Raw genomic sequence first — 16,068 nt, forward strand, 5'->3', positions numbered from 1 at the left:
ACCAAGAAAAGGAGAGCCTAGCAAGAAAGAAAACATTAGTCAATAACTGCTCTACTCTAGTCAAATACCACAGAAAAAAACTGAGATCTCCTCCAATACCTACCTATCCCGGCAAATGTCCAAGCTGTGAGTATGGACTTCCACCACCACCAAGCAATATCAGAGCTGCAATGGTGCGTCAAGGAAGGCCAAGATGGGAGACAATGCCTTTCATCCCCACCAGGCAGGACTGAGGGCTTCAACCTGTGCTATCAATGGAGACCATGTGGGAAGTCTGGACATTCACCCTTCCCCTACAGTAACAGGGCCCAACCTTTGGCAAAGGTGCAAAAGTAATTGAATAGAGAAAATATAGCCTTTCCCAAAAACTAGTACTGAAGAAACTGGACATCCACAGCACAAAACAAAACAAAACCCTCCAACACACCTCATACAAATGTAATTCAAACTGGATCATAGACTTAAATGTAAAACATAAACCTATTTTTAAACTTTTAGAAAAAACATACGAAACAACCTCCGGGACTTAGGATCAAATGAAGCATTCTTGGACATGACACCAAAAGCACCAAAAGAAAAAAATCAGTAAGTGGGCTTCATCAAAAGTAAAAACTTTTACTCTACAAAAAAACGAAAAAAAAAACAAACAAAAACAACCAACCAACCAACCAACAAACAAAAACCCTGTTAAGAGGTTGAAAAGACATGCTGCAAAGTGAGAGAAAATATTTGCAAACCACATATCTGACAAAGGAATAGTATTTAAATATATAGAGAACTCTCAGAACTCAACATAAAAACTCCCCACAAACAATCCAATTAAAAAATGGCCAAAAAACATGAGCAGATATTTTACCACAGAGAATATATAGATGGCAAATAAGCTTTGTTCAGCATTGTTAGTGGTTAGGGAAATGCATATTAAAACCACAATGACATATCACTTCATACCTCTCAGAATGGCTTAAAAAACCAATGAAAAGTGATGAAAACAAAGGCTGGTAAGGATATGGATAGACTGAATCCCTAACACATTGCTAGTAGAAATGTAAAGTGGTAAAGTGGTACAGCCACTCTGGAAAATAGTTTGGCATTTGATTTAAAAAAAAAAAAACAACAAACAACTAAATGCAACATGCAACTATCATATGACTTAGCAAATGCACTCCTGGGCATTTATCCCAGAGAAATAAAAAACTTACAGTCACACAAAAACCTGTATATGATTGTTCACAGCAGCTCTATTGGTAGTGGCCAAAATATGGAAATAACCCAGAAGCCCTTCAATAGGTAAGTGCTTAAACAAACTGGAGTAATCCAGGGGCACCTTGGTGGCTCGGTTGGACATCCAACTCTTTTCTTTTAATGTTTATTTATTTATTTTGAGCAAGAGAGAGTGAGAGAGATTGTCCATGCATGTGAGCAGGGGAGGGGGGAGGGGCAGAGAGAGACAGAGAGACAAAATCCCAAACAGGCTCCACACTGTCAGCATAGACACTGACTCGGAGCTCAGCACCATGAACCAGGAGATCATAATCTGAACTGAAATCAAGAGTTGGACACTTAATTGACTGAATCACCCAGGTGCCCCATGACTGACTCTTGATTTCGGCCCCAGTCATGCTTCTGGGGTCATGGGACCGAGCCTCGTGTCCAGCTCCATGCTGAGCATGGAATCTGCCTGAGATTCTCTCTCCCTCTCCCTCTGCCCCTTTCCCTGGCTCATGCTCTCTATCTCTCTCCCTAAAAATAAAAAGTAAATAAAAAAATAAAAAACAAAAATCAAAAAACAAAAACAGCTGGGGTAATCCATACCATGGATTCAGCCAAGCAGTAAAAAGGGAGCCAATAACTGATACACACAAACTGGAAGAATCACCACAGAATTATACTGAGTGAAAACCAACTCCCAAAAGGTTACATACTGTATAATTCCACTTATATAACATTCTTAAAATGACAAAATTATTGAAAAGAAGAACAGTTGGTTGGTTGCCAAAAGTTAGGAAGGGGTTAGGCCAGGAAGAGAATATAATGACAACATGAGGGACCCTTCTGACAATGGAAATTTTCTTTTTTTTTTTTTAATTTACTTATTTAAATTCAAGTTAGTTAACACAGTGTAATATTATTTTCAGGAGTGGAACCCAGTGATTCATCACTTCCATATAACACTCAGTGCTCATCCCAACAAGTATCCTCCTTAAGGAGGGCATTAATGCCCATCACCCATTTAGCCCATCCCCCCACCCACCTCCCCTCTAGCAACACTCAGTTTGTGCTCTATATTTAGGAGTCTCTTATGGTTTGTCTCCCTCTCTGTTTTTATCTTATTTTTCCTTCCCTTAACCCATGTTCATCTGTTCTGTTTCTTAAATTCCACATGAGTGAAATCATATGATATTTGTCTTTCTCTGACTGACATTTCACTTAGCATATTACATCCTAGTTCCATCCACATTGTTGCAAATGATAAGATTACATTTTTTGATCACATATATATATATGTACACACATATATACATATACATATATACATATATGTGTGTACATATATATGTGTGTATATATATACACATATATATAACTATATATATACATATATATGTGTATATATATATATATATATATATATATATATATACACACCATCTTCTTTATCCATTCATCAGTCAATGGACATTGGGCTCTTTCTGTAATTGGCTATTGTTGATAGCACTGCTATAAACATTAGGGTGCATGTGCCCCTTTGAATCAGCATTTTCGTATAAATGCCTTTGGATAAATACCTAGTAAAACAATTGCTGGGTCATAGGGTAGTCCTATTTTTAATTTCTTGAGGAAGCTCCATACTGTTTTCCAGAATAGCTGAACAACTTTGCATTCCCACCAACAGTGCAAAAGTGTTCCCTTTTCTCTGCATCCTCCCAATACCTGTTGTTTCCTGAGTTGTTAATTTTAGCCATTCTGACAGGTGTGAAGTGGTATCTCATTGTGGTTTTGATTTGTATTTCTCTGATGATGACTGATATTGAGCCTCTTTTCATGTGTTTGTTAGCCATCTGGATGTCTTCTTTGGAAAAGTGTCTATTCATGTCTTCTGCCCATTTCTTCACTGGATTATTTGTTTTTTGGGTGCTGATTTTGATAAGTTCTTTATACATTTTGGATACTAACCCTTTATCCAGTATGTCATTTGTAAATATCTGCTCCCATTCAGTTGCTTTTTAGTTTTGTTTATTGTTTTCTTTGCTGTGCAGAAGATTTTCATCTTGATGAGGTCCCAATAGCTATTTTTTTTTTTTTAAATATCCTTTCCTTCCAGAGACGTGTCAGTAAGAAGTTGCTGTGGCCAAGGTCAAAGAGGTTAGTGTCTTGTTTTCTCCTCTAGGATTTTGATGGTTTCCCATCTAATATTTAAGTCTTTCATCCATTTTGAATCTATTTTTGTGTATGGTATAAGAAAGTAGTCCAATTTCATTCTTCTGCATGTTGCTGTCCAGTTTTCCCAGCAACATTTGCTGAAGAGACTGTTTTTTCCATTGGATACTCTTTCCTGTTTTGTTGAAGATTAGTTGACCATACGTTTGTGGGTCCATATCAGGGTTATCTATTCTGTTACATTGATCTGAGTGTTCATTTTTGTCCCGTTGCCATACTGTCTTGATGATTACAACTTTGTAATACAGCTTAAAGTCTGGAATTGTGATGCCTCCAGCTTTGGTTTTCTTTTTCAACATTAGTTTGGCTATTCAGGGCCTTTTCTGGTTCCATACAAATTTTAGAATTGTTAGTTCTAGCTATGTGAAGAATGCTGGTGTAATTTTGATAGGGATTACATTGAATGTGTAGATTGCTTTGGGTAGCATAGACGTTTTGACAATATTTGTTCTTCCAATCCATGGAATATTTTTCCATTTCTTTGTGTCTTCGTCAATTTCCTTCATAAGTGTTCTATAGTTTTCATTGTACACCTCTTTTACCTCTTTGATTAGGCTGATTCCTAGGTATCTTATGGTTTTTGGTGCAATTGTCAATGGGGTGGATTCCTCGATTACTCTTTCTGCTGCTTTGTTATTGGTATGTAGAAATGCAACTGATTTCTGTACATTGATTTTATATCCTGCAATTTTGCCAAATTCACATATCAGTTCTAGCAGTTTTGGTTGAGTCTTTCGAGTTTTCCACATAGAGTATCATGTCATCTGCAAATAGTGAAAGTTATTTCTTCTCTGCCAGTTAGGATGTCGTTTATTTCTTTTTGTTGTCTGATTGCTGAGACTAGGACTTCCAGTACTATGTTGAATAACAGTGGTGAGAGTGGACATGCCTGTTGTGTTCCTGACCTTATGGGGAAAGCTCTGTTTTTCCCCATTGAGCATGATATTAGCTGTGGGCCTTTTGTATATGGCTTTTATGATGTTGAGGTGTGTTCCTTCTATCCCTATTTTCTTGAGGGTTTTCATCAAGAAAAGATGCTATATTTTGTCAAGTGCTTTTTTTTGCATCTGTTGACAGGATCATATGGTTTTTATCCTTTCTTTTATTACTGTCATGTTTCACATTGATTGATTTGTGAATCTTGAACCAGTCCTGTAGCCCAGGAATAAATCCCACTTGATCATGGTGAATAATTCTTTTAATGTTCTACGGAATTCAATTTTCTAGTATCTTGTTGAGAGTTTTGCATCTATATTCATCAGATTAGTAATCTCCTTTCAGTGGTGTAATTCTCCTTTTTAGTGGTGTCTTTGTCTGGTTTTGGAATCAAGTTAATGATGGTTTCATAGAGTGAGTTTGGGAACTTTCCTTCCATTTCTATTTTTCTGGAACAGTTTGAGAAAAGGTATTAACTCTTCTTTAAATGTCTGGTAGAATCCCCCTGGGAAGCCATCTGGCCCAGGACTCTTGTTTGTTGGGAAATTTTTGATAACTAATCAATTTCTTTGCTGGTTATGCGTCTGTTCAGATTTTCTCCCTCTTCCTGTTTCAGTTTTGGTAGTGAGTGAGTTTCTATGAATTTTTCCATTTCTTCAAGATTTCCCAGTTTATTGGGATATAGTTTTTCATAGTATTCTCTTATAGTTTGTATTTCTGTGGTGTTGATTGTGATCTCTCCTGTTTCATTTGTGATTTTATCTATTTGGGTCCTCTCTCTTTTCTTTTGATAACTCTGCCTAGGAGTTTATCAATTTTGTTTATTCTTTCAGAGAACTAGCATTTAGTTTCGTTTATCTGTTCTACTGTTTTTTTGTTTCTATACTATTTATTTCTGCTCTAATCTTTATTATTTCCCTTCTTCTGCTGGCTTTAGGCTTTACTTGATGCTCTTTTTCTAGCTCCTTTAGGTAGAAGGTTAAGTTGTGTATTGGGGACCTTTTTTTACTTCCTGAGATAGGCCTCAATTATAATGTACTTTCCTCTTAGGACTGCCTTTGCTGTATCCCAAAGGGTTTGGACTGACATGCTTTCATTTTCATTTGCTTCAATGTACTTTTTTTTCTTTAATATCCTGGTTAACCCATTCATTCTTTAGTAGGATGTTCTTTAACATCCATGTGTTTGAGGGATTTCCAAATTTTTTCTTGTGGTTGATTTCAAGTTTTATAGCATTGTGGTCTGAAAATATGCATGGTATGATGTCAATCTTTTTCTACCCATTGAGGGCTGATTTGTGACCCAGTTTGTTATCTATTCTGGAGAATGTTCCATGTGCACTCAAGAAAGTTGTGTATTCTGCTACTTTAGAATGAAATGTTGTGAACATATCTGTTAAGTCCATCTGGTCCAAGGTGTCATTCAAAGCCATTGTTTCCTTGTTGCTTTTCTGCTTCAGTGATCTGTTCATTGTTGTAAGTTGGGTATTAATGTCCTCGACATGTTGGTATTATTATCAATGAGTTTCTTTATGTTTGTTACTAATTAATTTATATATTTGGGTGTTTCAGGTTGGGGGCATAAATATTTACAATTGTTAGATCTTTTTTTTTTTTTCTAAACATTTATAAATTTTTGAGAGTGAGAGAGATAGAGCATGAGCAGGGGAGGGGCAGAGAGAGAGGGAGACACAGAATCGGAAGCAGGCTCCAGGCTCTGAGCTGTCTGCACAGAGCCTGACATGGGGCTTGAACTCACGGAGTGAGAGATCGTGACCTGAGCCGAAGTTGGATGCTCAACCGACTGAGCCACCCAGGCTCCCCAATTGTTAGATCTTCTTGATGGATAGACCCCTTAATTATTATATAATGTCCTTCTTCATCTCTTATTACAGTCTTTGTTTTAAAATCTAGTTTATCTGATGTAAGTATGGCTACCCTAGCTTTCTTTTCATGTCCATGAGCATGATAGATGGTTCTCCATCCCCTCACTTTCAATCTGCAGGTGGCTTTAGGTCTAAAATGAGTCTCTTGTAGGCAGCATGTTGATAGATCTTGGTTTTTTATATGTTCTGATACCTTATGTCTTTTGATTGGAGTATTTAATCCATTTACATTGAGAGTGATTATTAAAAGATATGAATTTAGTGCCATTGTGTTACCTGTAGATTTGGTGTTTCTGGTGATGTTCTCTGATCCTTTGTAATCATTGTTGCTTTGGTTGTCTTCCCTGCCCCCCCCAACCCCCTCCACTCAGAGAATCCCCACTAAACTTTCTTGCAGTGCTGGTTTAGTGGTCACAAACTCCTTTAGTTTCTGTTTGTCTGGGAAACTCTTTATCTCTTCTTTTATTCTGTATGAACAGCCTTGTTGCATAAAGAATTCTTGGCTGCATATTTTTCCCATTCAGCACATTGAATATTTCTTGCCACTCCTTTCTGGCCTTCCAAATTTCAGTGGACAGATCTGCTAATCTTATGTGTCTCCCCTTGTAGGTTAAGGACATTTTGTCCCCTGCTGCTTTCAAAATTCTCTCTTTATCTTTGTATTTTGCAAGTTTCACTATGATATGTCATGGTGTTAACCTGTTTTTGTTGATGTTGAGGGGAGTTCTTTGTGTCTCTTGGACTTGAATGCCTATTTCCACCCACAGATTTGGGAAGTTCTCAGCTATAATTTGTTCAAATAAACCTTCTTCCCCTTTTTCCCACTCTCCTTCTTCTGGAACTCCTATGATACAGATTTGTTTCATTTCATAGAATCACTAAGTTCTCTAGGTTTCCCCTCATGATGTAATAATTTTTTCTCACTCTTTGTTCAGCTTCATGATTTTCTATAATTTTATCTTCTATATCACCTATTCTCTCCTCTGCTTCTTCAATCCTCGTTGTCACTGTATTGCATCTCAGTTATAACGTTTTTAAATTCAGCCTGACTAGTTTTCAGGTCCTTGATCTCTACAGCAAAGGTTTCTCTGGTGTCTTCTATGCTTTTTTCAAGCCAAGCTAGTAGTCTTATGACTGTTCTAAATTCTTGTTCAGATATATTGCTTATATCTGTATTGAGCAAGTCCCTAGCTGTGATATCTTCTTGACCTTTCTTTTGGGGAGAACTCCTCTGCCTTGTCATTTTGGCTAAGTTTCTGTCTTCTGCGCATTTTAAAAGTTTGTTAGGCTTTCTGTACCTGAGAGGACTGCTATATTAAAAAAGGGTCCTATACACTGTCCAGGGGCTGGCACTTCAGGAAGTGTTTCTAGTGCATGTTGTGTGCAGTCTGCTGTTGCATCTTGGCTGCTCTTTCCCACTGGTCAGTCCTCTGCAGAGCTCCTCCTTGCTTGCAGTGGGGAGTGTTTGAATCTTTAACTAGGTGTGCTTTGATTTATTTGTTGAAGTAAGCCTGCCACACTGTCTCCCTCCAAATGTGGAGATCTTTCTGCCACCTGTGGTTGGTTTCCTGGGTGTTCAAAGTGATCTGACCTCAATACAGCTGTTTTTGAGAAACAAGGAAAACCCAGGGTCCCCCTACTTCTCCATCTTAACTCCTTCCCAGTGATGGAAATGTTCTATACCATGACTGTTTGAGTGACAACACCCTAGCTGTGGCATTTTACTACAGCTTTGCAAGATGTTACTTTTGAAGGAATCTGGTTAAAATGATACACAGAATCTGTCTTATTTCTTACAATTATTTGTGTATCTACAATGATTTCAAAATAAAAAGTTTAATTTAAAAAAGTATATATCACAGCAAAGGGCTGAGAATATCAAGACTTTCTTGAAGAAAATAAAAAAAACATAGGTGAAGATGTAGAAATACGTGACCTGAGGACTATCTTTGGAAAACAGTTTGGCTTAAAATCAAAGACATATTTCTTTTTTTTTTAATGCTTATTTATTTATTTTGAGAGAGGGAGAGAGAGAAAGAGAGCATGAGCAAGGGAGGGACAGAGACAGAGACAGAGAGAGACAGAGACAGAGACAGAGAAAATCCTGACATGAGACTTAATCTCACAAATTGTGAGATCATGACTTGAGCCAAAATCAAGAGTCAGATGCTTAACTGACTGAGCCACCCAGGCACCCTACATATTTGATTCTATACCTCAATTCATCTACTTAATATCTTGGAAAAACGTCTCCCAGGTGCATTAGGAAGCACATAAGGAACATTCATAGCAGCATTTGTAGTAGCAGAAAGAAACCTCTGTGTGTTTCCCAATGTTAATTTCCTTGTTTTACTAATGTATAATAGCGATGTGAGATGTTATCATTGTGAATTAAATGTATGATGGTGATGTAAGATGTTACCACTGTGAATCTAAAATTATTTTAAATTAAAAAAAACCGTTCTATCTGGACAGTGGAACACTAAACAGCAATGAAAACAGAAGAACCACGGCTATATGCAGCAACAGCTATATCTTAGGAACATAATGTTAAGAAAAATGCAAGTCATGGGGAGACAATACAGTTTGATACCTTATATAAAGTTCAAAGGATGCAAACAAAAGTATTGTTGAAGGACATATCCAAATGTGATAAAACCCAAAGAAAAACCAGAGTTTTTTCTGCTTTGAGGAGGGAGGAAGGGAAAAGGGCACAGGGGAGGGAAACAACCAGAGATCTCAAAAGTACTGTAACTTTGAGGGCTTGGAGGTGCCAAGACAGGCCTGTGTTCCATCCATCCTCCCCTACTGCCTACCACCTTGTGTGCAGAGGACCAGGTGATCAGAGAAGGTATACGAGTTGCCCAGGCTCACCTAAAAGATGGTACACTTCCTGTCACATCTCAACTGCTTTGTCTTGCCACTGACAATGTCCCCAGTAAAGGCTGAGAGGGTGCAGGAAGACAGCACCAGGTGGCAACTTGACTATGATTCCTCTGGAACCTTGGTGGAGGGACCACTCAGAGGTAGGAAGGGCTGCGGCATGGGAGCGTCTTCCAGAGCCTCCTTCAGCCCCATGCTGGATGCAGTCTCCTGAGAGAATGAGAACCCCAGAGCGGAAGTACAGTGGGAGTTTGGAGGGTCCCCCTGAGCCTGATGCCGGGCACAGTGGAGTAGATATCCCAGAGTGCTGGCCTGCAATCCCTGAGGCTCCAAACCAAAGGTGACTGAGAAATAGAACAGCTGTTCTGATTTGCGTTCTAGACATTAGCTCAAACGTTCTACAACTATTTAGTAGGCTCTCAGCTAGATCCTTGAGATCCTATAGTGGAGCTTCAACACCTGCTTTCATGGAACTCACTTTCTAGTTTTTAAACAAGCAATGAGAGAGGGGCTTTAGGTCAACAAACCAGGGAGACACCCCAGTCAAGCCCTGTAAGTCAGAAAGTGGGTAGCAAACGTTCCTTGGTAATACCTGGGGATTAAGATTGTTTCTCATTCTTTCTTTCTCTCTGCACGCGCGCGCGCACACACACACACACACACACACACACACACACACACACAGCCTGTTCCCAAATTAATGTTCTTTGAACCGCTGTAAGGAAGGAGGTGGTAGGAGAGTAGTAGGCAGCTTTGTGAAACCTGCATTAACCAGAATGCCTTACCATATGGCTGTCCTGAGAATGCTTCTAACACTTGGGATCCCTTGTTCTCACCCACTCACAACCTGTCCTTTGTGCCTCAGTGGGCCAGTGACATACAGGGGGTAATGGAAGGCCACCCTCCCGGCCTCTGGGAGCGCAATGTCCAGATACAACTAACTGCCAGGGCAAGCAGTAGTCTTGTCAGCCTGGTGGCCCCCAGGGTCAAGAACTCCAGAGCACTGTCTGGAGTTGGCCACACTGATATTCCGGACGTCATTGCTCCTTCTCACCCAGGGGACAACAGACTTAGGGTAAAATTCTCTGTAGGAGAGGTTGGCTTCAGAAAGGCACACCTTGGACTGGTCCTCTTCTCTTGCTGGCCAGGTCTGAGGTGACACCTATGACCCCACAGAGGCACCCAGAGGAGGGATCTGGACCTAGAGAGGGGAGGGCAGGCTAGAGGCCCCACGGGGTGACAGTCGAGCCAGTCTACCCGCACATGGTCCACCACACAACCTGGCTCTCCCCCAACCTCCTTTCCTTTCTGTCTTCTCATAAGGCCGTGCATCTGCGGCGTCGCGGGAGGTGGAAGAAGGGACTGGCATCTAGGTTTTAAAAGACCAGAAACAAACGTCCCCTGACAATTTCTCAGTTTCTCCTGTCATTTTTCTGGATTCAAAGGAGGGGCAGAGTTAAGAGTGGGGAAGACAGACGTAGTGGGGCAACGAGAGACGGCCCGATCCGGGGGTCCCCCGGAGGCCGGGCCAGGCGGTTCTCTCCCGCCGAGTGTGGGCTCGCGGTGGGCGGGCGGACGCCCCCAGCCCCGCAGCGCAGCGGGCCCCGCATGACATCAGAGGCTGGGGAGCGCGCAGAGCGCAGGCGCCGACTGAGGAGGGAGACGGGAGGGGGCCGCGGCGCGCGGCTCGAGAGAGCGCTCCTCCGCCCCGCGCGCCGTCCCTGCGCCCCGCTCCGCCCGCGCCTCTCTGTCCGCGCCGCGCCTCGGGCGTCCAGAGCGCGCCCCTCGCACCGCAGCGAACGCCGCCCGCAGCAGCCCAGCCCCAGCCTCCTCCTCCTCCTCCGCCGCCGCCGCCGCCGCCGCCGCCGCCGCCGGACACGCAGCCGCAGGCCGGGGCCGGCACGCAGCTGGGGAGTCAGGGACGCGCGCAGCCAGCCCTTCCCCCTCCGGCTCCCGCACCGCCGGCCGCCTCCCCTCGCCCTCCTCCTCCCTCCCTGCTCCTTCGCTTCTCCTCCTCCTCCTGCACGGCCCGGCTGCCAGCACCATGTCCGCAGGGGGAGATTTTGGGAACCCACTGAGAAAATTCAAGTTGGTGTTCCTGGGGGAGCAAAGCGGTAAGTACCCCGCTTATTCTCTTGGCTTGGCGCCGCGCCGAGGCGACCCCTGCCGCCAAATCATCCGCCCCGTTAGGGCCCCGGCGCCGGCTCGGAAAGGCCCCTCCAAGCCCGGGCGGAGGGGAGGGATGGGGATGTGGGGGTCGAAGCTGGCTCGGGCGGGGCCAGGCAGGGGAGGGGCCCGGGGTAGGGATGGAGGGGGCGCTGGGCCCCAGGTGGGAGTGAGGGTGGGAGGTGGGGTGCGGGGCGAGAGCTGCGGGGCCGGTGCGGCGCGGCGGGGGGCCGGAGGGCGGCGGCTCGCTCGGCGGCGCCGGCCGGGGCGTGAAAGCGCCGGGCTCGCGGGCTCGCTCGCACTGCGGCACCGGCTGCGGGCGACCGCGCAGGTGGAGGGGTGCCCGCGGGGGCCGGGAGAGGATTGGCGCCCCTCTTCGGAGAACGAGGCGGGGCCGGCTTCTGGTCGGAGGGCTTCCTGCGGACCCTGCCGGACCCATGTTTAATGACGGGCACGTCCGGGCCCTGGAGCCGAGGGCCGCGGGGGAAGGCCAACACCTGTCTCCTGTGGAAAGAGCGGGCGCAGGCTGTAGGGGAACCGGGCGCCTACCTCCCCTGGCCTGCGTCCGACTGGGCACGGAAGGTTCTAGACGCTGCCCTGTGCCAGCGTGCGTTAGTGTCTCTCGGGCTCAGGGTCTGGGCGAGGACAGCTAGGGTTCCCTGGTGCGAGGCCGATTTGGGGGATGGTACAGGGCGCCGCGCACCAAGAGGCGGCGAAGCCTGGCGCTGGGCAGAGAAAGGACCAGGCGACACGCCCTGCCTGGCTTCCCAGCACCCCTCCTGAGAGCGTTGTCGGCGGAGGAGGCTTCCCACCCCCACCTCCCAGCTCACCGCCAGTCTTGGGGGAGGGGAGGTCACCGTGGCAGCCGGCCAGGGGCGGGGGGGGGGGGGGCGGGTTGGGGGAAGGAGACAAACGGCTTCCCTGCCGCCCAGCAGCCTCCCCAGGGAGAGCATCTCTGAAACCCGGGTTGCCCCAGGGTGGGACGACCAGAGTGAAGAGTGTGGACCCCTCTGACACCTGTAGGAAGGAGTGGTTCTCAGTGCACCTCTCCAGAGGCCTCTCCCCTGGGGCTGCAGAGGCGCAGGCTGGGCCTTGCCCAGCTCACCTCAGGAAGAACGTGGTTGCTGGGGACAGCACCCCCAGCTCTTGTTTTGCAGACCAGTCCAGTTCACCTGGTTTGGTGCCTGTCTGTACAAGGAGCTGAGACACAGGCAACCTTAGGAGGACCTTGTGGGCTCAGGAAACAGTGCTACTGTGGTGTGTGTACATGTGGGTTGTGAAGGTCGCATGGCAGTCTCCTGTGTTGCTGCTCATTACCTGAGATGGATGGTTGAGAGAAGGACGTCAAACATGGTCAGACCCTAACACGGGGGTGCATCCTGGGGCCAAGCAGGGCATTTCAGAACAAGATCAACTGAGCCAGCCAGTCCTGTGCCCTGGACGCTGAGTTTCTGATTTTAATAGAGTCCAGTTTCAGAGCTCACTTTTCCCATGCTTGCAGGGATTTCAGGGGTCTTCACATCCCAGTGCTTATCTTACCCAGCCCGGAGCCCTGGGAGAGAACTCTGAAGGGATCAGGCATCCTGGGAGTTGAATTCCTACGTGGTTTGCCTTGAGCAGAGTTTGAGGCCTCTCTGAGCCTCAGTTTCTGCCTCTGTGAAATGGTTGCTTGAGGGCACTTCTCTTCCTCCTCCGTGTTTCCCCTGTGCCTCTCAAAGGGCCTGGACCCTGGTAGGTTCTCAAGAAACATTTGTTTATCCCAAGTCTGAACTTGCTTCAGTAAAGGACCAGGGCTTTGATGAGACTGTCTCTTGTGAGTTTGAGTGAAAACTCTGGACTCACTCAGAATCTCTTATGGGTTGAGGTCCCTGAGGAGCCTTGCAAACCCTCTTTGTTCCTAAATCACAGAAATGAGAGTTTAGGGCCTTAGAGATAGAGCCCCCACCTTGCATGTGTAGATTAGAACTCTGAGCCCAGGGGTGGGGAGGGCTTGGAGAGAGAGAGAGCCCCCATCGGTGTGTTGCTAGCACTTCTGGGGCTAGAAACCACATCTTCTGTTCCCAATCATTAATGTTGGGAATCAAGATGACCTTGAATTGGGGAAACACAGAATTGGGGAGCCTTCCAGAGTTGAGGTGAGGATTGCCATTCTCTGACCAGACTTGTGGCTGGGTTAGGTGACCTGGGAGGAATGCTGGGCTATTTGGTTGGGGGCAGGGTTTGTGGGCCCTGGGAACACAGTCATTAGAGACAAAAGACTGCCATCAGTGAGTTTGGCTATTGGCTACTCTGGTTCCTTCTGGCTGGGATCCCTAGGGCCCTGAGAAGCCCTGAGTATATCATTAGTGGGTTGTGTACCTTGTATTCTGCATGGCTTTTGGGACCCCCCAAGTTAGGTGGGGATCATATGCATCCCTGAGCCTGATGGGATGGGGGGGGGGGATTGCCTTCATAGCCGTTGCTTCTGTCTTGCCTGCACAGTTTTGTGTGTGTTGATCCTTTGTGCCACTGCAGTCTCTGCAGTGCAAGGAGCCCCTAAGGTCTGGCCCTCCTGCCACCCTGGCTCTCCCTCTCATGTGACCTCGGAGGGCCCTCACCTTCTATACCTGGGACACTTGGGCCAGCTGAGCTTGACAGAGCCTTCTAGAGGAGCATGCATGGGTCTTCCTATATGAGCTGACTCCCTTGGATAGAGGCCAGGGGAAAGGGCTGGAGGGATGTGGCCTTCCCTTGTTTCCTGTGCCTGCTATAGTGGTGGCATCTCCCTAGACCAGTAGATGAGGACAGCTAGATTCCAAAAAGGAGTACCCAACCCGGAGCCCAGTGATGAGAAGAACACCCTGAAATAGATAATCCCAAGAGGGTATCAAGCCTTCAAAAATACCAGGACCTGGTTTGAGTGGGAAGACCTTAAGGAACCACTCTAGAGAGAACACCTCAGCCCAGGAGAGAGCCCACTTCCTGGCAGCAGAATGACGCTGTCCCCTGGACCATGGGCTACAGGCTTGCTGTCTGTGTCAATCTGGCAGGGCGTGGGGTTGTGGAAAGGGTGCTGTGGATCTAGAATGAGTAGATTCTTTGCAGTAGGAAGGCTGTGCAATGCTGCTGGTGTTCAGATGGCTCTCTCTGGGCCTTTTGGCCATGGCCTTGTGCTGATGGCAGTGGCAGGGGATGGTGTGGAGGGCGAGGCACACTAATCTCAACTGCGACTCTTGGTGACATCCAGAGAAGAGAGGCATGAGCAGGTGTCTTAGGAAAGAGAGGGGGCCTGGGGGACACATGCCTTCCTCCTAAGTTCAGATGGCATTCTGGGGGGTTTAGGCTTCCTTCAGTGCATCTGGGTGTGTGGTGGGGACTAGGGATGTGGGATATGCCTGTTGGGTGTTCTAGCCTCTTCTGATCTTCCTTCCCTTTGACTCCTCCTGCCAAAGCAGGAAGATTGAGGGACACCACAAGTTGGGTCTGTGTTCCCAGGCTGAGGCCAGCAGGACAGCTTCTCTCTCTGACCTGCCTTCTCCTTGTCCTTTCCCTGGCAGTTGTGCTCTGGAGGTGCCATCACAGTGAGCATGATGGGAATGGCATTCTCAGAGTATACAACACAGTGACTGTGCACACAGCTTTGGCCATTTAGTCATTTGTTCACTCATCCCTCTCCCCACCCCCACCCATCACTCTCTCCTTTCCTCCTTCCATCACCCATTTATTTATTTAGTCAGGCCTTTGAGTGTATCCCTGCCTCCCGGAACTTATGGTCCACTGGGGACTTCAGACATTTGTGGATATAATTACAGTAAAGGTCTGTGCAAGCGAAGACAAGAGAACAGCTGCTATGGAAGCACACAGCACGGCGTCCCACCCACCTTTGTCGGCAGGTGTCAGAGATGGCTTCTAAGGCTTCAGAGGAGGAGATGCTTCTATAGGCAACTGGCTGATGCTCCTTTGGTGGGCTGAGTACAGGGAGTAGGTCTTGCGAGGGGTCCACCCTCTCCAGGGAGCTTTGTCTGTTCTCCCTGCTGTGGAGAAGAAGTGTGTGGGGGTGGGGAGCAAGAGGATGAGGGTGTCTGGCTTGCCAGTGCTGAGGAGGGGCTGTTCCCGACTGTCATCCCATTCCTCTGGGTTAAGGAGTCCTCAGTACCCCTCCACTGCCTGGAGGGCTCCCCCTGCCCCTCCCAAGGCCTGGCTCAGCCTGACCCCTGCCCTCCCACCACACACCCCCCATAACCACATAGGGCGCCCTTTGTTGGCCTGGGGATTGTATCTGAAGCCCATCCCGATGTCTCCTTCCCAACACCTCCCAGATCCCCTCCCTCTGCTGTGCCCAGCCCACCTGGGCACTCACCATGGAGTAGCTTTGGTTTCTTTCTGAGCATTTTTAAAAAACTATCACATGTTGCCCCATGACCTGTCTGTTGTCTCAGTTATTCTGGATTTTTAAATGTTTATTAGCTTTTTAAGAAACAAAACCCCTAACTGAATTTTAAGCCCCTCAAACATGAATTTAAGCACCTGAGAGGACTAGATCTTAGTTCCTTTCCCCTTCTCCCCATCTGCAGGAGACTTTTGCTCATTAAATATCTGGATTTAAAAATGATGAGATTATCCTCACTGTTTGATATTTACTGATGGTCCATCAGGAGATTAAAAGTGAGGGGAGTCAACGCAGTTTGAAGCAGGATTCTTCATCCTGACACCTGCTGCTTTCTCAAGCTAGGAGATTTTTACCAGAAACACTTCAAAATCTTTCACATTGGGTTGAA

General features: G+C 46.2%; 1 protein-coding gene across 1 annotated transcript in view; it reads left to right on the forward strand.

Moving 5' to 3' along the window:
- The first annotated feature begins 10,795 nt into the window (after nucleotides 1-10,795).
- Nucleotides 10,796-16,068, forward strand: part of RAB6B (RAB6B, member RAS oncogene family) — a 53,812-nt gene continuing 48,539 nt past the window's right edge. The window contains exon 1 of the mRNA XM_045503592.1: nucleotides 10,796-11,259. Within this exon, the coding sequence (XP_045359548.1) occupies nucleotides 11,190-11,259 (70 nt within the window). The 5' untranslated portion in view covers nucleotides 10,796-11,189. The remainder of the gene's footprint in view (nucleotides 11,260-16,068) is intronic.

Source organism: Leopardus geoffroyi, chromosome C2 (genome assembly GCF_018350155.1).
Source record: "Leopardus geoffroyi isolate Oge1 chromosome C2, O.geoffroyi_Oge1_pat1.0, whole genome shotgun sequence".
NCBI classification, from domain to species: domain Eukaryota; kingdom Metazoa; phylum Chordata; class Mammalia; order Carnivora; family Felidae; genus Leopardus; species Leopardus geoffroyi.